This window comes from Hypanus sabinus, chromosome 2 (genome assembly GCF_030144855.1).
Source record: "Hypanus sabinus isolate sHypSab1 chromosome 2, sHypSab1.hap1, whole genome shotgun sequence".
NCBI classification, from domain to species: domain Eukaryota; kingdom Metazoa; phylum Chordata; class Chondrichthyes; order Myliobatiformes; family Dasyatidae; genus Hypanus; species Hypanus sabinus.
The window spans coordinates 905069-925176 of NC_082707.1; the positions used below are offsets into that span (position 1 = coordinate 905069).

Here is a 20108-nt window from a genome sequence, read left to right on the forward strand (position 1 = left end):
CTCTTACTAGGTGTAGGGTCCAAGTCATGCTCTGGGTCAACATATACCTCTTGTCCCAGAGATAGAAGGTGGTTCCAATGGAGAATCTTTTCAGATCCATTACCATCCTCTGGTTTCACCTGGAAAACTGGTATGTTTGATATCTGACTCTCCACTACACAAGGCGTAGCCACCTAGCAGTCAGCCAACTTATGCTTCCCAGGTAGCTCCAAATTCTTTATGAGGACGGTCTCCAGACATGAGTTGGGAGAAGCTAACCATTTGATCATGCCTACTCTTGTTTCCTTGACTCTGCTTGGCAGCTGTGACCTCAGCCTTTTTTAGCTGCCTTCTCATATCAAACACATACTTCAGATAAATCTTCGATGGTAGATTTTCCTTGCCAGTTCAAAACAGAGGTCAATGGGCAACCTCACCTTGTGTCCAAACATAAGATAATATGGCAAGTACCCGGTAGCTTCATTCTGTGTACAATTGTAGCAGTGGACCAGATGTCCAATATGTTGACTCCACTTGTTCTTTCTGCTGATCTCCAAGGTCCCAAGCAAGGTCTAGCAATGTCTAGAAAGGTCCAATTGAACTTCTTGGGCTGGGGTTCACCCTGTGGGTGATAAGGCTTAGTCCTCAACTTCTCGACTCCAAGCACCCTCAGTAACTCATGTATGAGCCTATTCTTGAAATCCCGTCCCTTTTGAAAATGGCGGCGTGACGGCAGCATGCGCGGCCATTCCAAGAATGAATATCTGTTATCTGTAAGTAGGGGCCGTGCACAATCCTGATTTGATGGGGACGGACGTGAGAAGCACAGAGGAACATCTGGTGAAACTTCTGACATGCCTGTTTCTCTGCCGCTGCTGCTGTGCGATCGAAAAATCTCCGGAGGGGAAGGCCCCGAATCCTCGGCTTTGCCTGTTGCTTGGCTGCCGGGGCCGGTGTCAAAGTGCTCGGTCCTCAGTGTCGGAGGGCTGGTTGGGGGCTCGAAGTTTTTCGGACGGACTCAGAGTTGGATGTGGTCAGATGTGCTTCCAGAAGCTGCATCGGGAAGCTTTGCGGCGCTGAAGGTTCATGGCAGGAAGATTTTTTTCTTCCTTCTACCGTCTACGTGAGATAGAACATAGAATAGTATAGCACATTACAGGCCCTTCAGCCCACAATGTTGTGCCGATCCTCAAACCCTGCCTCCCATATAACCCCGCACCTTAAACTTCTCCATGATGATGGGCTATCGAGGGCTTTGTGACTTTTTACCGTGTCCATGGTCTGCCCTTATCAAATTACAGCATTGCTTTGCACTGTTGTAACTATATGTTATAATTATGTGGTTTTTGTAAGTTAGTCTTGGTCTGTCTTGTGTTTTTGTGATATCATACTGGAGGAACTCTGTATCATTTCTTAATGCATGCATTACTAAATGACAATAAATGAGGACTGAGTGTCCTCACAATCTAATCTATGTATCTGCCTGGGGAGGTCATAATAAATGAAATACTTCTTCCATAGCACTTTGGCCAACGTGGACACCCTCTGATCCTTGTTAGGGAAAGCTTGCGCATATGTGCTGGTGTGATCCATAATGACCAAGACATTGGCCATGTTGCTGGCATCTGGCTCTATTGACAGGAAATCTATACGCACGAGGTCAAGTGACCCGGCACTCTGCAAGTGAGACAGCTGAGCAGCCCTTGTAGGCAGCATCTTCCTCCGTATACATCGAATGCATGACTTGCAGTACACTTTGACCTCCGGCTTCATTCGGGGCAATCTCTGAGTAATCCACAGGTCTTGTCAACCCCCAAATGGCCAGAATCATCATGAAGTGACTTCAACACAATCCTCCGATACTTCTCAGGCAGAACCAGCTGAGAACACCGAGGTCGGTCCAGAGGCAATGTGACCTGATGTAGGATCTGGTTCCTCAACTCCAATCTGGGCCATTCTTTTTTTCAAATATATTTTTATTGAAGGAATAACACAATGCAGAATACATAATGGATTACATTTTCCTCCATTTTGCTTTTATATCATACCTCTAAACAAACCTCCCCTCACCCGCCTTCCTTGAACATACCATGGCAGCTAATGTATTTACGATACAACAATTCACAAATACAAGTGCGGACATTTCTCAGCCACACCCCCACACTACTTCAAGACGAAGGCCCACACACATCCACAACATGTTGGATGATCTAAAATGCACTCATGTTACAATCCATCTGGGCCATTCTCTCAATAATGGAGGAACTCCCATGTGTTTCATCCTCTCTGCTTGGGCTATGTCTCCTTTTTTGTCCACTGACCAAATGATACCGATGCCCGGGTCATCTCACTGAGCAGTTGCCACATCCCCAGGGCTCAATTCTGGCAACTGGTTTGTCTTCAGAGCAGTCAGGTGGAATGGCACCATCAGAAATTCCCAATTGATCTCCCGCAGGATCTTGCCCTTGCTTTTCCTCTGCCTTCACTGTGATGGAAAACTTGCACATGGTTTTCATTCTTGGAGCAGGAACACTCTCCTACTCAGCATCAATGTTCCTACTTCAGACTGAAATCATAGGCAGACAATGCCGCCAACCACCGATGGCCTGTGGCATCCAGTTTTGCTGAGGTCAGGATATAAGTTAGGAGATTGTTGTCCGTCCTCACCTCAAACTTGGCATCGTAGAGATAGTCACTTAACTTATCCACCATAGCCCATTTCATTGTCAGGGAATCCAACTTGTGCATGGGCTAGTTTTTTTCAGAGGGTGACAAACTCCGAATGACAAATGCAACAGGTCTCAACCTTGTGCCCTGATCCTGATACAGGACACCCCCTGAACCCTCTGCTGGCGTCCGTATGCAGTACATTTGGCAATCGGGGGTTTGCAAAAGCCAGTACAGGTGCTTGTGTCAGCAGCTGCTTCAGCAACTGAAAGGCCTCTTCAGATTTCACATCCTGTCTTGCTCCAAAGGCTCCGAAGGGCTAAAATAATCTTTACTCTCCTCTCCTTTTGTCCCCCTCCCTTCCTTCCCCAAGGAAGGGTAACTGCACAGAAGCTGATTGAAACAGTGACTCACTTTCGTGTAGTCCTTCACGAACCTCTGATAGTACTCACAGAACCCAAGAAACATGCACAAAGCACTCAGAGTCTGGGGCCTTGGCCATTTGGTCACCACCTCTATCTTAGACGGATCCGTAGTTACTCTATTTGTGAGACTGTGTGCTCAACATAGTTGACAGACATCTTGCAGAACTGGCACTTGTCCTGGGAAAGTTTTAACCCTTCAGCTTTCAGACGGCCCAGCGCCTTCAGTAGCCTCGCTTCATGTTCCTCCCATGTGGAGCCAAACACTATGAAATCATCCAGATACACCAATATCTCAAGTAAGTTCATATCTTCCACCAATTTCTCCATCACACGCTGGAAAGTCGCAGGGGCTCCTGATATGCCCTGGACATCCTTTCGAACTGGAAGAATCCCAGTGGACATATAAATGCTGTCTTCTCTGTCAGCTTCATTCATGGGAATCTAGTAATACCCTCTTCTCAAGTCCAGCACACTGACCCACTTCACACCATTCAGACAGGCCAGCATGACCTCAGTCCTCAGGACCATATAATGGTTGGGGACGGTACACCTGTTCGGAGTCCTATAGTCTACACACATCCGTACTTTCCCATTCTTCTTCCTAGCCGCTACTACTGGGGACGCAAAGAGGCTTCTGGACTCTGTGATGATCCCAGCTTCCTTAAGCTTCCACAAGTGCTACTGAACATCTTCCACCTCTGCAGGGGCCATTCGCTGTGACCTTTCTCTAAACAGCAAGTCTTTGGTCATTCGGATGGTGTAGCGAGTGCTCTTGGAACAACCCACATCAAACTCATCAGTAGAAAAGACACCTTCCAGCTTCAACATCTTCCCTATCAACCTCCTCTTCCAATCTCCAGTTTCTGGGGAGTCCTCAAAGTTGAATGACTCAGCAGTCAACTTTCCCCTTTTTGGAGAGAGAGAGTTTCTTCCCTGCTTGTCTCACAGGGATACTAGACATTACTGTCACCAGGAAGAGGTGCGCCAAGGGAATGACCTTCCTCTTCGTAGTGTTCCTGGTAATCACTGCCATCCTATTCACCTGTACAACCGAGGGTTTCTGCAATTCAGGCCTCACCAGTACCTCAGCAGGTACGCCCGACTCCTCTTCATGGTCTTCTGGAGCATCCACCAAGAGGGCCTCAGCCTCGAGCACTGCTGGAAATTTGGGGTTTCCCGTCACTGTCACTACTTCCCCAGGCTGTAACACGACTGGTTTTGACCAGGTGAACCACACAGTCCCTCGTCTAAGCTCATTATCTGGCCCAGTCTGACCATGAACTTCCTCAAAAGCAGCTCGAAATACCGGGTGAACGGATGATGTTCTCAGGAAGCTCTCTCCAACACTCATTGCAGGCTCCCATTAGCCTCCTCACAATTGGCGTAGTTGTCCCCACGAGAATTGAAACTCCACCCTTCTCAATGGGGTCCAGACCAACCAGTACTAATGTATCAAGGACCTCAGCCACTCCCATAGCTGCTTCCAAAAACTTCAACTTCAGTGACAAATAACCATCATTCAGATAATCACCCACACTTAAGACTCCAGATCTGTAGTGCACTGAGTGGTGTTAATGGTAAATGTGTCAAATACTGATTGTAAAATGAATAGCACAGCAAAGTGAGCTGCAAGCCTATGTCAGTTATAGCTCTAGCATACATATCCTCTACCTCTAGCTTGGCCCCACTAAGCCTTCAGGAATAAGGTTTTTTGCCTTAGGGTGCTCCTTGATATATTGCTGGGACCATGTTCCCCCGAAATGCCAGGCCATTTCCTCTCTGGGTCTCTCTCTGCTTAGGTATCCGGGGGCTTACTCTCTGAGGGGTTTCCCATCTGAAGTGTCCCTCTTCACCACAGTTATGACAGACAATACTGGCTGCTCCCCATCTTGTGGGACCCTGGTCACTAGCACCGCTCTGCATAGTCCATCCCCATCGGTGGGGGGGTGTCCACCTCCCTATCAGCTCCACTGTACAGAGCAACTGCACCTGCAGATAACAATCAGGACTTCTCAGTTCTCAATTCTGTCATGATCTCCTTAACCACTCCTCGGGGTGGGCTATCTGTGGTCACTTCAGTGCAGGGGTCTACTACCAAGGACCTTACTCTGCTGACAGAGGCCCCCCCAACCCCGAGCCTCAGACGCATTCTCCTCCTCTCATACTTCTCTGATCAGCTTAGCAAACAAGAGGGTGGGTGAGTCTTCTGAGACAGTCGGAGACCCCAACCGATCAGGTCCTGGGACTGGCTGCCTTTCACTATCTGGTCTATTCTTAACTGATCCACCTCAGCCATCTGAATGGCCCCTCTATGTCTTAGCAATTTAGCTGCCTCTCTAGCAGAAAAATGTAGGCAGAAAGGTTCTCCTCCTTCTCCTGAAACGTTCTGAAACCCCATCGTAAGCTCCATTGGGCTTCCCATCGCACCAAACACCTTTTCTAATGCTTGCACATAGGCCGCAGAAGTGGCAAAAGGGTTCTGTGCCTTTACAGCTCTCACTACGTCAGCAGCCCGGCCTCGCAAACTCTCAACCAATTGCTGTCTTTGTATGTCATCAGAGCACTGTCATTCATCTGAGAGGTCTGCTCCGCCCAAGTCTCATACTCCTCTTCCCCCTTGGGGGTGGGCTTTACCCCAGGGAACATTTAATAGCTAGGACCCTCTGCTTGGGCACTGGGCCATTTATTTGCCAGGCAGGTAAGGGCTTATACCAACTCAGAAGACTCACACTTCACTGGGGGATTCATTAGACATTCCAAATCAGACCACTCCTTTTCCTCGCTCTGCAGAAACAAGAGCAACCTGTCTTTGAAGTCCCCTCAGTAAGGACAGCCCCTGGCCCCCACTCTCCCAGGGCCCTAATAGTACCGGGCCCTAATAGTACCAGGCAGTTCCACCACCGTTACGTCAGCACTTGTCTGAACTAAAACAAAGTCTTTGCCCAGTATTTTATCAACCTCCGCTCCACAACCGTATCTGTTCCTATGGCTTTAAATTTGAATTAACAATTCGTCAGGGATATGAATGTCTACCCCACTCACTATTTGGAGTATTGTGTACAGTTCTGGTCGCTGAATTATAGGAAAGATGTCAACAAAATAGAGAGAGTACAAAGAAGATTTACTAGAATGTTACCTGGGTTTCAGCACCTAAATTACAGGGAAAGATTGAACAAATTAGGTCTTTATTCTTTGGAGCGTAGAAGGTTGAGGGGGGACTTGATAGAGGTATTTAAAATTATGAGGGGGATAGATAGAGTTGACATGGATAGGCTTTTTCCATTGAGAGTAGGGGAGATTCAAACAAGAGGACATAAGTTGAGACTTAGGGGGCAGAAGTTTAAGGGTAACATGAGGGGCAATTTCTTTACTCAGAGAGTGGTAGCTGTGTGGAATGAGCTTCCAGTAGAAGTGGTAGAGGCAGGTTTGGTATTGTCATTTAAAGCAAAATTGGATAGGTATATAGACAGGAAAGGAATGGAGGGTTACGGGCTGAGTGCGGGTCACTGGGATTAGGTGAAAATAAGCGTTCGGCACGGACTAGAAGGGCCGAGATGGCCTGTTTCCGTGCTGTAATTGTTATATGGTTATACACGTATTCATTACCAGTAAGTCCATTGATTCGCACCACATCTCAACCCCTGCAGCAACCATAACCAGACAATAGTTTAGCATAGACTTAAACACAGAACTCACTGGATCAAAGTTCAGGACAATCACACAGCATCCAATGAAATCGATGCTGGACGATACCCCCAGAATAAAACACCCTGGTTTCCTCGGCTGCGTAACTCAAGGGAAGACAATCTCCGCCCCTCCCCCCAAACTTGTGAGATTAAGACGCGAGCCCACCCCAAACCCCTTGTTTGTGTGGATGCTGTGTAATTTGCTACCCTGTTATAAATTAGTGCCACAAAATAACAGACAATACACCACATACAATTAAAAGATTTATTTTTATAATTTTTAATTTGACTAAAGGGTTGGTAAAGAAAAGAACAAAAAAGGGCCCATTTTAATTAAACAGTCTAATGTGCACAAGCTGGAGCTGCTAGTTTCCCCAAGTCGCTGATCCTCAATCGATCTCACCCCCCCCACCCCATCTCCGTCAAATCCTACAACCTCTTCTCTCCACCATCTTCTCTCTTCATCTCCTCTCAAACCAAAAATAAACCTAAGTCCAATTAAATGTACAGAATTAAAGGAATTATGTTTATGAATCTTAACTAAAGGGTTAGTAAAGAATAACAAAAAGAAAAGGGCCCTTTCTAATTAAGCAGTCAAATGTGCGCAAATTGGAGCTCGTCTTGAACTTCTCTGTTGCTCACGTGCTGGGTCCTTGGTCAACGTGAAAGCACACACCACCTTCCGAGCGTCGCTCACAATCCATCTCGAACAAAAGGGTCTCCCACCGGACCGTATGCTACGACCGGTTCTCCCCAGTGTTTTCTCTCTCTATCTCCTCTCAAATAAAAACCCAAGACCAAACTTATTGCCCCTCACCAAGAAAAACCTCCCACTAATTGGATGGCACACATTCAACATCATCCCTTATCTTCAACAATTACCCTAACAGTCTGAAAGCAGAACAAGGTGCTAAATGAAATACGTACCACATAACAGTAAAAATGTGAATCAGGCCATTACACAAATTACATCTTCTTCTTGCGCCCTTAACTCCTGGTGGAGTCATCGGGGTGCTGTCATGACAAGCTTTGCATCGGTCTGTTCCAACTGTCACGGTTGGGTCACCGCAAGTGTTTTCCCTGTCCACTCTTTAATGTCATCCGTCCATCTTTTCCTCTGTCTGCCTCTCCTCTTTTTCCCCTCCACAGTTCCTTGTAGAACTGTCTTTGCAAGGCCACTGGATCTTGTTACGTGGCCAAACCATCTCAACTTTCTTTTCTTCACCATTGTGAGAAGGTCATCATGGGAGCCAATGTGGTGCTGGATGGTCTTGCAGACCTGCTCATTTGTGATGTGGTCCAAGTATGAGATGCCCAAGATGTTGCGATAGCATCTCACTTCCAATGTCTATATCTTCCTCTGTAGCTCTGTTGTCAGGTTCCTTGTCTCACATGCATACAGGAAGATGGAGAATACCAATGTACGCATTGTATTGGAGAGAATACAAATTACATTTATGTCACCATATACTACCTTGAGAGTCATTTTCTTATGGGCATTCATGGTAGAATAGAGAAATCATAAGACCTTGGAGCAGAAATAAGAATGGCAATCATAGAGTCATAGAGAAATACATCATAGAAATAGACCATTTGGCCCATCTAGTCAATGCCAAAAATCATTTAAACTGCCTGCTCCCAAGTCTTGCACCAGGACCATAGCCATTCATATCTCTACGATCTGTTGGCCTGTTCAAACTTCGCTTAAACTTCTGGTAAATAAAATCGAAGATCTCAGAGCTAGGGTGCTGTATCAGAGGTACATTAGGACCACATGCGTCCTTTGTTTCACAGAATCCTGGTTAACCCCTTCCATACTGGACACATTGATTCAGATTGACAGGTTCACTATATACCATCAGGTTACAACTGTCAAGGCTCTCAAAAGAAGAGGTGGGGGTGTATGCGTCATGATCAACTCCTCGTGGCGCACAAATGCATTGGTGGTGGCCCAATTCTACTCAACAAACTTGGAATATCTCGCAATTAAGTGCTGTCCAATATTGCCTGCCATGAGAGATTTCTGCAATAATTTTGGTAGCAGTGTACATTCTTGGGCCAACATCAAACAGATTAGTGGTTGCCAACCAGTCGATTGTATTCAACCGATCGATCTTTGAGACTTTCCCAGTAGATCCTCAAAAAAAAAGAAAAATAAATATACAAATACATTATGCCTGATAAACCTTTTGATGCAAATATGTAGTAACTTCTACTTTGAAAAAGGACCACTGGACAACTTCATGCCCAAAAGGAACAACTTTATCTGGGACGGTAAAACGATATTCGCATACAGAGGTTTTCACCAGTGTGCACTGGGGAGAAAAGATGGGAAGGAAAACCCCGCAACCCCGGAAACAATCTCTCTTTACAAACAGTTTTCTGTAGCGGAGTCTTGCTATATTACCATAATCCTAATTGGTATTAACTTATCTTTATAATGCTCATATTACAACACTTCTCCCCCTTTAAATTCCAACATTCCCCAAATGTAAAAGAAATGGGAAACAAAAACAGTAGTGTCATTAGCTTGTGTACCCCTTATACTAATGTCTCAGTAAGTTTACCAATACCAGGAAAGTTGAGGAGCTGACATCAGGGTTGAAGGCCCAGCAAACATGCTGCTCAGAGGACCTGGAGAGACAAGTGTTAAAGGACTTGTCACTCTGTGAATATTTTTCACGACAATTTGATAAATCCCTGGATGTAATGCAAACAGCTCAGCTTGTTGTATTTGTCAGAATGGCTTTCCAGGATTTTACAACAAAGGAGGACTTCCTCACTCTTTTGCACTTAAAGGAGAGAACGAGAGGTGAGAATATTTACAATGAGTTTTTAAAAAATGTCAGTGAAAATGACATCCCTATTCATAAACTGGTGGCAATTACTACTGATGAGGCTCCAGCAATGTGTGGTGTGCGCGTTGGTTTTATAGCACTGTGTCGTAATGATGCTGATTTTCCCAACTTCCTGGATTGTCACTGTGAGATTCCTCAGCAGGCCTTGGCTGGGAAGGTCGTGGACTTTCTCATGTAATGACACTGGTGGGCAAACTGATAAACTTGATTCGAGCAAAAGCGCTTCAGCACCAGTTATTCAAGGTGTTATTGGATGAGCTCGATGCCGCTATGGCCTGTTTGGTATGCTAGTTACAGTGTTTTCTTGGTCGAATTAATTTGAAAGTTTGACAAAAGCATTTTTGTAATTAAAATACAATTAGTCCAAATAAAGGGCCTCAAGTTGGAAGTACAATCTGAGCTGTTTTTTCTCTAAAAGATTTAGTAGGTCGACCTTGCCTTTCACTAAGACCGAGGTAGGGGATCTTGGGCTTAAAAAGGTTGGTGACCACTACTCTAAATGATCAGCATACATGAAACAGCACACTCCTATCCCTTCACCATTATTTTAACCAGGCTAGCCTGAAGAAGCCACTAAATTGCAATCAACAAATCACTTGTAGTAACAGAGGAAACAACACACTGGACTACTGTTACACCACCATCAAAAATGCCTACCATGCTATTCCACACTCTCAGCTTGAGAAGTCTGCTCAGCTTTTTGTACTAATATTCCCTAAGTATAGGCAGGAGACTAAAGACTGCATCACCAGTAGTGAGGACCAAGAAGGTATGGACAAGGGAAGCACAGGAACACTTACAGGACTACTTGGACTGAACTATATTGAGAGATTCATCTTCAAGCCTGGATGAGCGTGCCGTAGTTGTCACCAACATTAAACGTAGATGAGTGTGTGCCTACAAAAACTTCATATACATTCTCAAACTAAAAGTCATGGATGAACCAGGAGGTAAGTTGACTGTGGAGGGCTAGATCTGCGGCATTTAAGTCTGGTGACCCGGGTCTGTACAGGACAACAGGGTATAATTTACGGAGGACTATTTCAAGGGTGAAGAAAATCAGAATCAGGTTTATTATCACCAGCATGTGAAGTAAATTTGTTAATCTAGCAGCAGCAGTTCAATGCAATACATAATCTAGCAGAGAGAGAAAAAAATAATAATAAATAAACAAGTAAATCGATTACATATATTGAATAGATTTTTAAAAATGTGCAAAAACAGAAATACTGTATGTTACAAAAAGTGAGGTAGTGTCCATTTAGGAATCGGATGGCAGAGGAGAAGAAGCTGTTCCTGAATCGCTGAGTGTATGCCTTCAGGCTTCTGTATCACCAGCCTGTTGGTAACAGTGGAAAAAGGGCATGCCCTGGGTGCTGGAAGTCCTTAATAATGGATGCTGCCTTTCTGCATGAAATGTAAGAGATGCCGTTGAGGGCAGCATTGATGGTGGAGGATGGGAAGTCCCTTTCTTTGAAAAAGGACATCTCCTTCATTCTGGAGTGAAAAGCTTCATCCTGAGAACAGATGTGGCAAAGGCAGAGAAATTGAGAGAAGGAGATGGCATTTCTACAAGTAACAGGGTGGGAAGAGTTTAAGTCCAGGAAGCTCTGAGAGTCTGTGGGTTAATAACAGACATCATTAGATAAGCTATCTCCTGAGATGGAGACAGAAAGATCGAGAAAAGTGAAAGGAGGTGTCGGAATTGGACCAGATAAATTTGAGGGCAGGATGGAAATTGGAGACAGTTGATGAAGTCAACAAACTCTGCATGGGTGCAGGAAGCAGCAACAATGCAGTCGTCGATGTAGTGTAGGAAAAGTAGGCTTGGAACATAGACTATTCCACGTAGCCAACAAAAAGGCAGGCATAGCTGGGACCTGTGTGAATGCCCATGGCTACACCTCTTGTTTGAAGGAAGTGGGAAGAGCCAAACAAGAACTTATTAAGAGTGAGGACATTCCACTAGATGGAGGAGAGTGGTGGTAGAGAGGAACTGTTTGGTTCTGGTGTCCAGAAAAAAATGGAGAGCTTTGAGATTTTCCTGGTGGGGGATGGAGGTGTATAGAGATTGGGTGTATAGGGATGTTATGCTGAAGTTGTATAAGATAAGGCCATAAGACATAGGAGCAGAATTAGGCCATCTAGCCCATCGAGTCTGCTCCACAATTCAATCATGGCTGATACTTTTTTTTCTATCTCCTCCTCAACCCCAGTTCCCAGCCTTCTCCGAGTAATCTTTGATGCCATGTTCAATCAAGACCTTAAATACACCCAACAACCTGGCCTCCACAGCTGCATGTCACACCAAATTCTGCAGATTCACCACCCTTTGACTAAAGAAATTTCTCCGTACCTCTGTTTTGAGATGGCGCCCCTCTATCCTGAGGCTATGCACAAGATGTTAGTGAGACCTAATTTGGAGTATCTGTGCAGTTGTGGTCACCTACTGACAGGAAAAATGTAAACAAGATTTAAAAGAGTGTCCAAGAAAAATTACAAGGATGCTGCCATATTTGGAGGACCTAAGTTATAAAGAAAGATTGAATAGATTAGTACTGTATTTTTTGGAATGTCGAAGTTCGAGAGGAGATTTGACAGAGGTATACAAAATTATGAAGGGTATAGTTAGGGTAAATGCAAGCAAGCAAGCTTTTTCCACTGAGGTTGGGTGGAACTACCACCAGAGGTTATGTCTTAAGGGTAAAAGGTGAGAAGTTTATGGAAACACAAAGGGAAACTTCTTCAGTCTTGGGTTATAAGAGTGTGGAATGAGCTGCTAGCACAAATGGCGTATACAAGCTTGAATTTAAGAGAAGTTTGGATAGGTACATGGATGGTAGAGGTAGGGAGGGCTATGGTTCCAGTGCAGGTTGATGGGAGTAGGCAGTTTAAATGATTCAGTATGGACTAGATGGGCCAAGGTCCATGTTTATGTGCTGCACATCTCTATGACTCCCCAGTGTCCTACCATTTGTAAAACAAATCCTACACTGCTTTGACTTTCCAAAATACACTTCTCATACCTATCTGTATTGAAATCCATTTGCCACTCCTTGGTTCACTTCCTTAACTGATCCAGATTGTCCTGTAATCTACAATAATTTTCTTCACTATCAACAGCACTTAGTAATTTCATGTCATCCACTAACTTAATGATCAAAACACATCAATTGATACAAGTGATGAATCACAAGGGTCCCAACACCGAACCCTGCGGCACACCATTTGTGACTGGACTCCAGTGCAAGAAGCAATTTTTAGCCACCTCCCTCTGCTGTGCAACACACACAAAATGCTGGGGGAACTCAGCAGGCCATGTGCCAGTTAATCTGTGCTGTACTTCTCTGCTAGTGTTGGGATTACTTCTGAGTGAACAAAGTGCTGTAAGTTTAGAATGGGGAAGTAAAAAATCAAGGTGGTCAAGTTCCTGTCTGCTGTTAGCGATGAATGGATGTAGGGAGGATGGTGACCAGAAAGAGAAATGAGGTGAATTGTGGAAAGGGGAAAGGAGTCTGGTTGTGATGAATCCTGAACAATGAAGTTGGAGTGTCATAGTGGCATAGTAGTTAACATGGCACTATTACAGCTCAGGTCATTGGAGTTTGAGTTCAATTCTGGCATCCTCTGTAAGCAAGTTTGTATGTTCCTTCCCTTGAGTATGTGGGTTTCCTCTGGGTCTCCAGTTTACTCTCACATCCCAAAGATGTACCAGTTAGTAAATTAATTGTGTAAACTGTCCTGTGATTAAAAAAGATCGGTGGGTTGCTGATCTGTGGAGCTTGGGTGGACAGAAGGGCCAGAGACTGCGAAAAACAAAAGACAGACAGACTTTATTGATCCCGAGGGAAATTGGGTTTTGTTACAATAATGAAACCATGGTGGGATTGTACAGATGTAACTTTACTAAGAGTGATAAAAGAGGCAATGATGGAGCAGTGTAGGGACAGACCACCCCAGAAGGGCTAGATTTAAATTTTATCAAAGAGCTGAGAGATGGAAATATAGACATTGCAGCTTTCTGAAAAGGGAGAGGTATTCTAATCTTTTGTAGAAATATCCAGTTTATTCTGAGTTCCTTTCAGGTGAGAAACCTTTCGTCTGTGAATTATGTGGAAACTCGTACTCTGATGTGAAGAATTTAAAGAAACACAACAATAAAGCTCATGGTAAGTATTTCCCAGATTACCAGGTCTCACTGAAAGGCTGAGTGGCCTAATTCTGCTCCTAAAGATTTTATGGGGAACTGTTCTGTCCGTCCCAACACAGATCACTGAAGGAAGCAAGGGAACCACTCAGTCCATCTAATCAGGACTAATGTTTGTAGATTGGCCCAGGGTTGCTCAATTTCTCCCTCAAACCTCATTTCTCTTGTTAATCCTGAAAATCATGTCCCAGCATGTTGAATTACCTCCAGAAGGCATCATCTGAGTTAGCTGAAGGCATCATCTATTCATCTGAACAGTTCTCTGGGAATTTCTCTAATAAAATCCAGCTGTATTTTGTGATCACACATTCATGGGAATAGAACCATTGTGCACAGGAACAGGTCGTTCAGTCCGTAGAGTTTACACTGAACATGATAGCAATCTAACCTCTCCTATCTGTTTGCATTTGGCCCACTCCCTACATGTTCATCTGTCTGTCTGAGTGCTATCATATCTACTACTGCTACCAATCTCTGGCAGCACCACTCTTTGCACAAAAAAAAACATGCCTCACAAATCTTCAGATATCATAATACTCCCCACCTTAAAAGCAGTGCCCTGTAGTATTTGAAAAATACACCAACTCAATCAATACCTCATAATTTTATAAATTTTAGAATTAGCTTTAATATCACTGGCAGATGTCATGAAATTTGTTGCTTTTCAGGAGCAGTACATCCAATACATAAAAGAGAAATAGAAAAGTACAGCACAAAAAAGGCCCTTTGGCCAATCTAGTCCGTGCTGAACTATTTAAACTACCTACTCGTATCGACCTGCACCAGAAGCACAGTCCTCCCTACCATCCATATACCTATCCAAACTTCTCATCAATGTTGAAATTGAGCTTTCATACACTACTTGAGCTGGCAGTTCATTACACACTTGTACGACGCTTTGAGTGAAGAAGTTCCCCTCACATCCTCTTAAGCTTTCACCTTTCATCCTTAAGCCATGACCTGTAGATGTCACCACCCAACCTCAGTTTACCCAATCTATACCCATCACAATTGTGTAAACCTCCGTCAAATCTCTTCTCAATTTTCTACGTTCTAAGGAATAAGGTCCTAACCTATTCAATCTTTCCATATGATTCAGGTCCTCCAGACCTGGCAACATCCTTGTAAATTTTCTATGTACTCTTTCAACCTTATTTACATCTTTCCTGAAGGTAGGTGACCAAAATTGCACACAATACTCCAAATTAGGAGCATTTGGCAACTTTGGTCTGTACTCACTGGAATTTAGAAGAATGCATGGGGATCTCATTGAAACCTACCAAACGTTGAAAGGATTAGATAGGGTGGATGTGGAGAGCATGTTTCCTATGGTGGGGTTATCCAGAATTAGAGGGCAAAGCCTTAAAATTGATAGGTGACCTCTTAGAGCAGAGGTAAAGAGGAGATCTTTTAGCCAGAGAGTTGTAAATCTGTAGAATGCTCTGCCACAGATTACAGTAGAGGCCAAGTCCGTGCATATACTTAAGGTGGAAATTGATTGTTCCCTGATCAATACATCAAAGGATACGGCGAGGAGGCAGGTGTATGGTGTTCTGGAATCCATATTGACCATGATGAAATAAGGAAGCATACTCTGTGGGCTGACTGGCCTATTTCTGCTCCTATATATTATGGTCCTAGGCCACCAATGTCTATACAACTTCAACATAACATCTAATCTCCTGTACTCAGTACTTTGATTTATGAATGCCAATGTGCCAAGACTTTTCTTTATGACCCTATCTACCTGTGACACCACTTCCAATGAATTATGGACCTGCATTTCCAGATCCCTTTGTTCTGTCACATTATTCAGTGCACTGTGTAATACCTACCATGTAGATAGGTCTTAAAGCACTTGTGTGCATTAAATTCCATCTGCCATTTTTCAGCCCCTTTCACCAGCTGGTTCAGATCCTGCTGCAAAACATGAAGGTCTTCCTTAGTGTCCATTACACCCCCCAGTTGTGGTGTCATCCACAAATTTGCTGATCCACTTAACTACATTATCATTTAGATCATTGATATAGATGACAAACAACAACCCAGCACTGATCCCTGTGGCACTCCACTAGTCACAGGCCTTCAGTCAGAGAGGCAAAGATCTACTACCACTCGCTTGCTTCTCCCATAAAGCCAATGTCTGATCCAATTTACCACCTCATCTTGAATGCTGGGTGACTGAACCTTCTTGATTAACCTCCCATGTGAGACCTTGTCAAATGTCTTGTTAAAGTCCATGTAAACATCCACTACTTTGCTTTTTATCAACTTATCTGGTAACTTCCTTGAAAAATTCTATGATTGGTTAGATCATCCACAAAGCCATGCTGACTTTCCTTAATCAGACTGTGTCTATCCAAATACTCATATATCCAGTTCTTTAGAATATCTTCCAATAACTTTCCCTCTACTGATGTCAAGCTCACTGGTCCATAATTTCCTGGTTTACTTTTAGAGCTTTTCTTAAACAGCGGAACAACATTAACTATCTTCCAGTTCTCTGGTACCTTATCTGTCGCCAAAGATTATTTAAATATCTGGTAGGGTCCCAGCAATTTCTGCACTTGCCTTCTGCGGGATCTCAGGGAAGACTTTGTCAGTGTGTGGGGATTTATCCACCCTAATTTGCCCCAAGACAGCAAACATTTCCTACTCTGTAATTTGTACAGGGTCCACAAAGTTGATTCCATATATAACCATATAACAATTACAGCACGGAAACAGGCCATCTTGGCCCTTCTACTCAGTGCCAAACGCTTACTCTCACCTAGTCCCACTGACCTGCACTCAGCCCATAACCCTCCATTCCTTTCCTGTCCATATACCTATCCAATTTTACTTTAAATGACAATACCAAACCTGCCTCTACCACTTCTACTAGAAGCTCGTTCCACATGGCTACCACTCTGAGTTCTATTTAGCTTCATTTCTATAGACTATGTGTCCATCTTCTGAGTAAACACAGATGTTAAAAACCATTTAAGATCTCCCGTATCTCTTTTGGCTCCACACATGAATTGCCATTTTGATCTTCCAGAGGACCAATTTTGTCTCTAGCAATCTTTTTGCTCTTAACTTATCCATAGAATCCCCCTTAGGATTCTCCTTCACCTTGTCCTCTAGGGCAACCTCATACCTTGTTTTAGCCTTTCTGATTTCTTTCTTGAGTATCCTCTTGCATTTCTTATACTCCATAAGTAACTCATTTGTTCCTACCTGCTGTGCACCTTTTTTTTCCTTAACCGGGGCTCAATATCTCTTGAAAAACAAGGTTCCCTACACCTGTTATCTTTACCTTTTATTCTGATAGGCACATACAAGCTTTGCACTCTCAAAATTTCACTTTTGAAGGCCTCTCACTTACCAAGTACACCTTTGCCAGAAAACAGCCTGTCCCAATCCACACTTGCCAGATCCTTTCTGATACTATCGAAATTGGCTTTTCGCCAGTTGAGAATCTCAACCCATGGACCAAACATATCTTTCTGTATATTTACTTTGAAACTAATGGCATTGTGATCACTAGATGTAAAGTGTTCACCAGCACAAATTTCTGTCACCTGTCCTGTTTTATTCCCTATTAGCAGATCAAGTATTGCACACTATCTCGTTAGGACTTGTACATACTGATTAAGGAAATTTCCCTGAACAGGTTTGACAAGCTATCCCATCTAGTCCTTTTGCAGTTTGGGAAGCCCAGTCAATATGTGGAAAGTTAAATTCACCTACTATAACATCCCTATGTTTCTTGCAACAGTCTGCAAACTCTGTACAAATTTATTCCTCTTAAATCCCTTGAATTGTTGAGTAGTCTGTAATATAGCCCCATTAATGTTGTCAAATCTTTCCTATTCAGTTTAATGCATAGTGCCTCATTACACAAGTTCTTCTGTCTGTCCTGACTGAACACTGCCATGGCTTTTTCCCTGGCTAGTAACGCCACCCCTCCTCCTTTAATCCCTCCCACCTTGTCACGTCTAAAACAGCAGAACCCTGGAATACTGAGCTGCCAATCCTACTCCTCCTGCAACCAAGTCTCACTACTAGCTACAGTATCAAAATTCCAAATGTGGGTCCATTTCAGATGAGTGCCTCTGCCTTTCCTATGATACTTCTTGCTTTGAAATACATGCAGTTCGGGAAATTTGTTGCCTGACTTTGTTTCCTGACTTCGTTTGAGGTCTTAACAACGCGTCTCCACAACCTCACAATCTGTTCTGGCACACTGATTCCCATCACCTTGCTATAAAATATAATAAGATGTATGTATAAAAATTAAATAAAATAAGTAGTGCAAAAAGACAGCAGAAAAAATTATTGAGGTCGTGTTCATGGGTTCATTGTCCACTCAGAAATCTGGCGGTGAAAATTGAGTGTGTGTCTTCCTGATAGCAATGAGAAGAGTGCATGTCCTCGGTGATGGGCCCTTAATGATGAATGCTGCCCTTTTAAAGATGTCTTTGATGCTGGGGAGACTAGAGCCCATGATAGAGCTGGCTGAGTCCACAACTTTCCTCAGCTTTTTCCAATCCTGTGCAATGGCCCCTTCATACCAGGCACTCATATAACCATATAACAATTACAGCACGGAAACAGACCATCTCAGCCCTTCTAGTCCGTGCTGAACGCTTACTCTCACCTAGTCCCACCTACCTGCACTCAGCCCATAACCCTCCATTCCTTTCCTGTCAACATACCTATCCAATTTTTTTTTTGATGCAACCAGTTAGAATGCTCGCCACAATACATCTGTAGGTAGTTGTGAGTCTTTGGTGACGTACCAAGTCTCTCAAACTCCTAATGAAATATAGCCACTGTCATGCCTTCTTTGTAATTGAATCATTATGTTCAGCTTAGGATAGATTCTCAGAGATGCTGACACCCAGGAACATGAAAATGCTCACCTTTTCCACTGCTGATCCCTCAATGAGGACTGATGTGTTTCCCTCGAATTTCCCTTTCTGAATTCCCCAATCAATTCCTTGGTCTTACTAATGCTGAGTGCAAGGCTGTTGTGACACCACTCAGCCAGCTGATCTATCTCATTCCTGGATGCCTCCCCTGTTTCCCTTGTGAAGCTGAACAATTAAATGTGCTGGTGAAGAGGAGATTTGGAGGATATATATCTGGGATTCCTGACCTTGTTTCAATCTGTTTTCCTTGCCAGCTATGAAGAGGACAGACAGGAGTGACGAAGGAATGGATGTCGAGCAGGAATCTCAGGAAGATCCTGATTTGAATGTACCGCTCAGTGTGTCAGAGAGAGCAGAACATCAGCCAATGCTGCTCCCCATCAGTGATGGGCCATCCTTATCCACAGAGCATTTGTTGCGACCCACAACCTACCCAGAGACACAACTCATCTTCTTGCAGCAGCTGTACTGACAAGGGTTAGAGCTTCCTGCTGACAGGGCAAATGAGAGACAAAAGAGTAAAGAGCACAGAAGATTGGTGGTGAAGCAAAGCAGAAATTGTAGGGTAGGAGGTGGTTGGTGTGAAAGGAAGGAAGGGACTTTTTGGGGCACAGGGAGAAAGACGTGTCAGAACAATGGAGCTCAGAACAGCAGAGATAAAAAGGGATTCAGGGCAAGGGGGAGAGAGAGAGTGGGGGGTTCAGGGCAAGGGGACAAGAGAAGGTGGGTCCGGCGATGATGAGAGAAAGAAGGTCCAGGGCAATGGGACGAGAGAGAGAGGGTCCGGGGCGATGGGACGAGAGAGAGAGGTCTGGGGCAATGGGACACCAGAGAGAGGGTCCGGAGCGAGGGGGCGAGAGAGGGAGAGGGCCCAGGGCGATGGGATGAGAGAGAGAGGGTCCGAGCAAGGGGGCGATAGAGAGGGACGGTCCAGGGTGAGAGAGGGGCTGGGGCTTTGGGACTAGAGAGAGGGTCCAAGTTGAGGGGACGAGAGAAAAAGAGAAGGGGTTTGGGGTGAGGAAACGAGCGAGGGGGTTTGGGGCAAAGGGAGGTCAGATTGAGGGGGAATGTGGGGGTGAAGGGAAGAGCATTAGAGGTGAGGGAACAAGAAGGGATGTTAGAGGCATTGAGGGCTAAATGGGGAGAGGGAGAGGTGCTATGTGAACCAAAAGGAAATGGTGAGTTCACCTCTATAGGAGTTGATGTGATACTATACAAAGCAGTGTATTCATACTCCAGACCATCTCACTGTACCCTTGTGTTGCTGCTAATTAACACTGTGGCATTATTAGTGTGGATATACATGTAGTTAGTCCACAGATTGAGGCGAAGTGAAGCAATATAACCCTTGTAGCCAAAGGCATTCCATT

General features: G+C 44.3%; 1 protein-coding gene across 4 annotated transcripts in view; it reads left to right on the forward strand.

The window, feature by feature from the left end:
* mynn (myoneurin) overlaps positions 1-19760 on the forward strand; it is a 129022-nt gene extending 109262 nt beyond the window's left edge. For all 4 annotated transcript variants that reach the window (XM_059991080.1, XM_059991089.1, XM_059991095.1 and 1 more), the window contains 2 exons: positions 13701-13784; positions 18993-19760. In XM_059991080.1, coding sequence (XP_059847063.1) covers positions 13701-13784; positions 18993-19210 — 302 coding nt within the window. In that variant the 3' untranslated portion in view covers positions 19211-19760. The remainder of the gene's footprint in view (positions 1-13700; positions 13785-18992) is intronic.
* Positions 19761-20108: the final 348 nt, after the last annotated feature.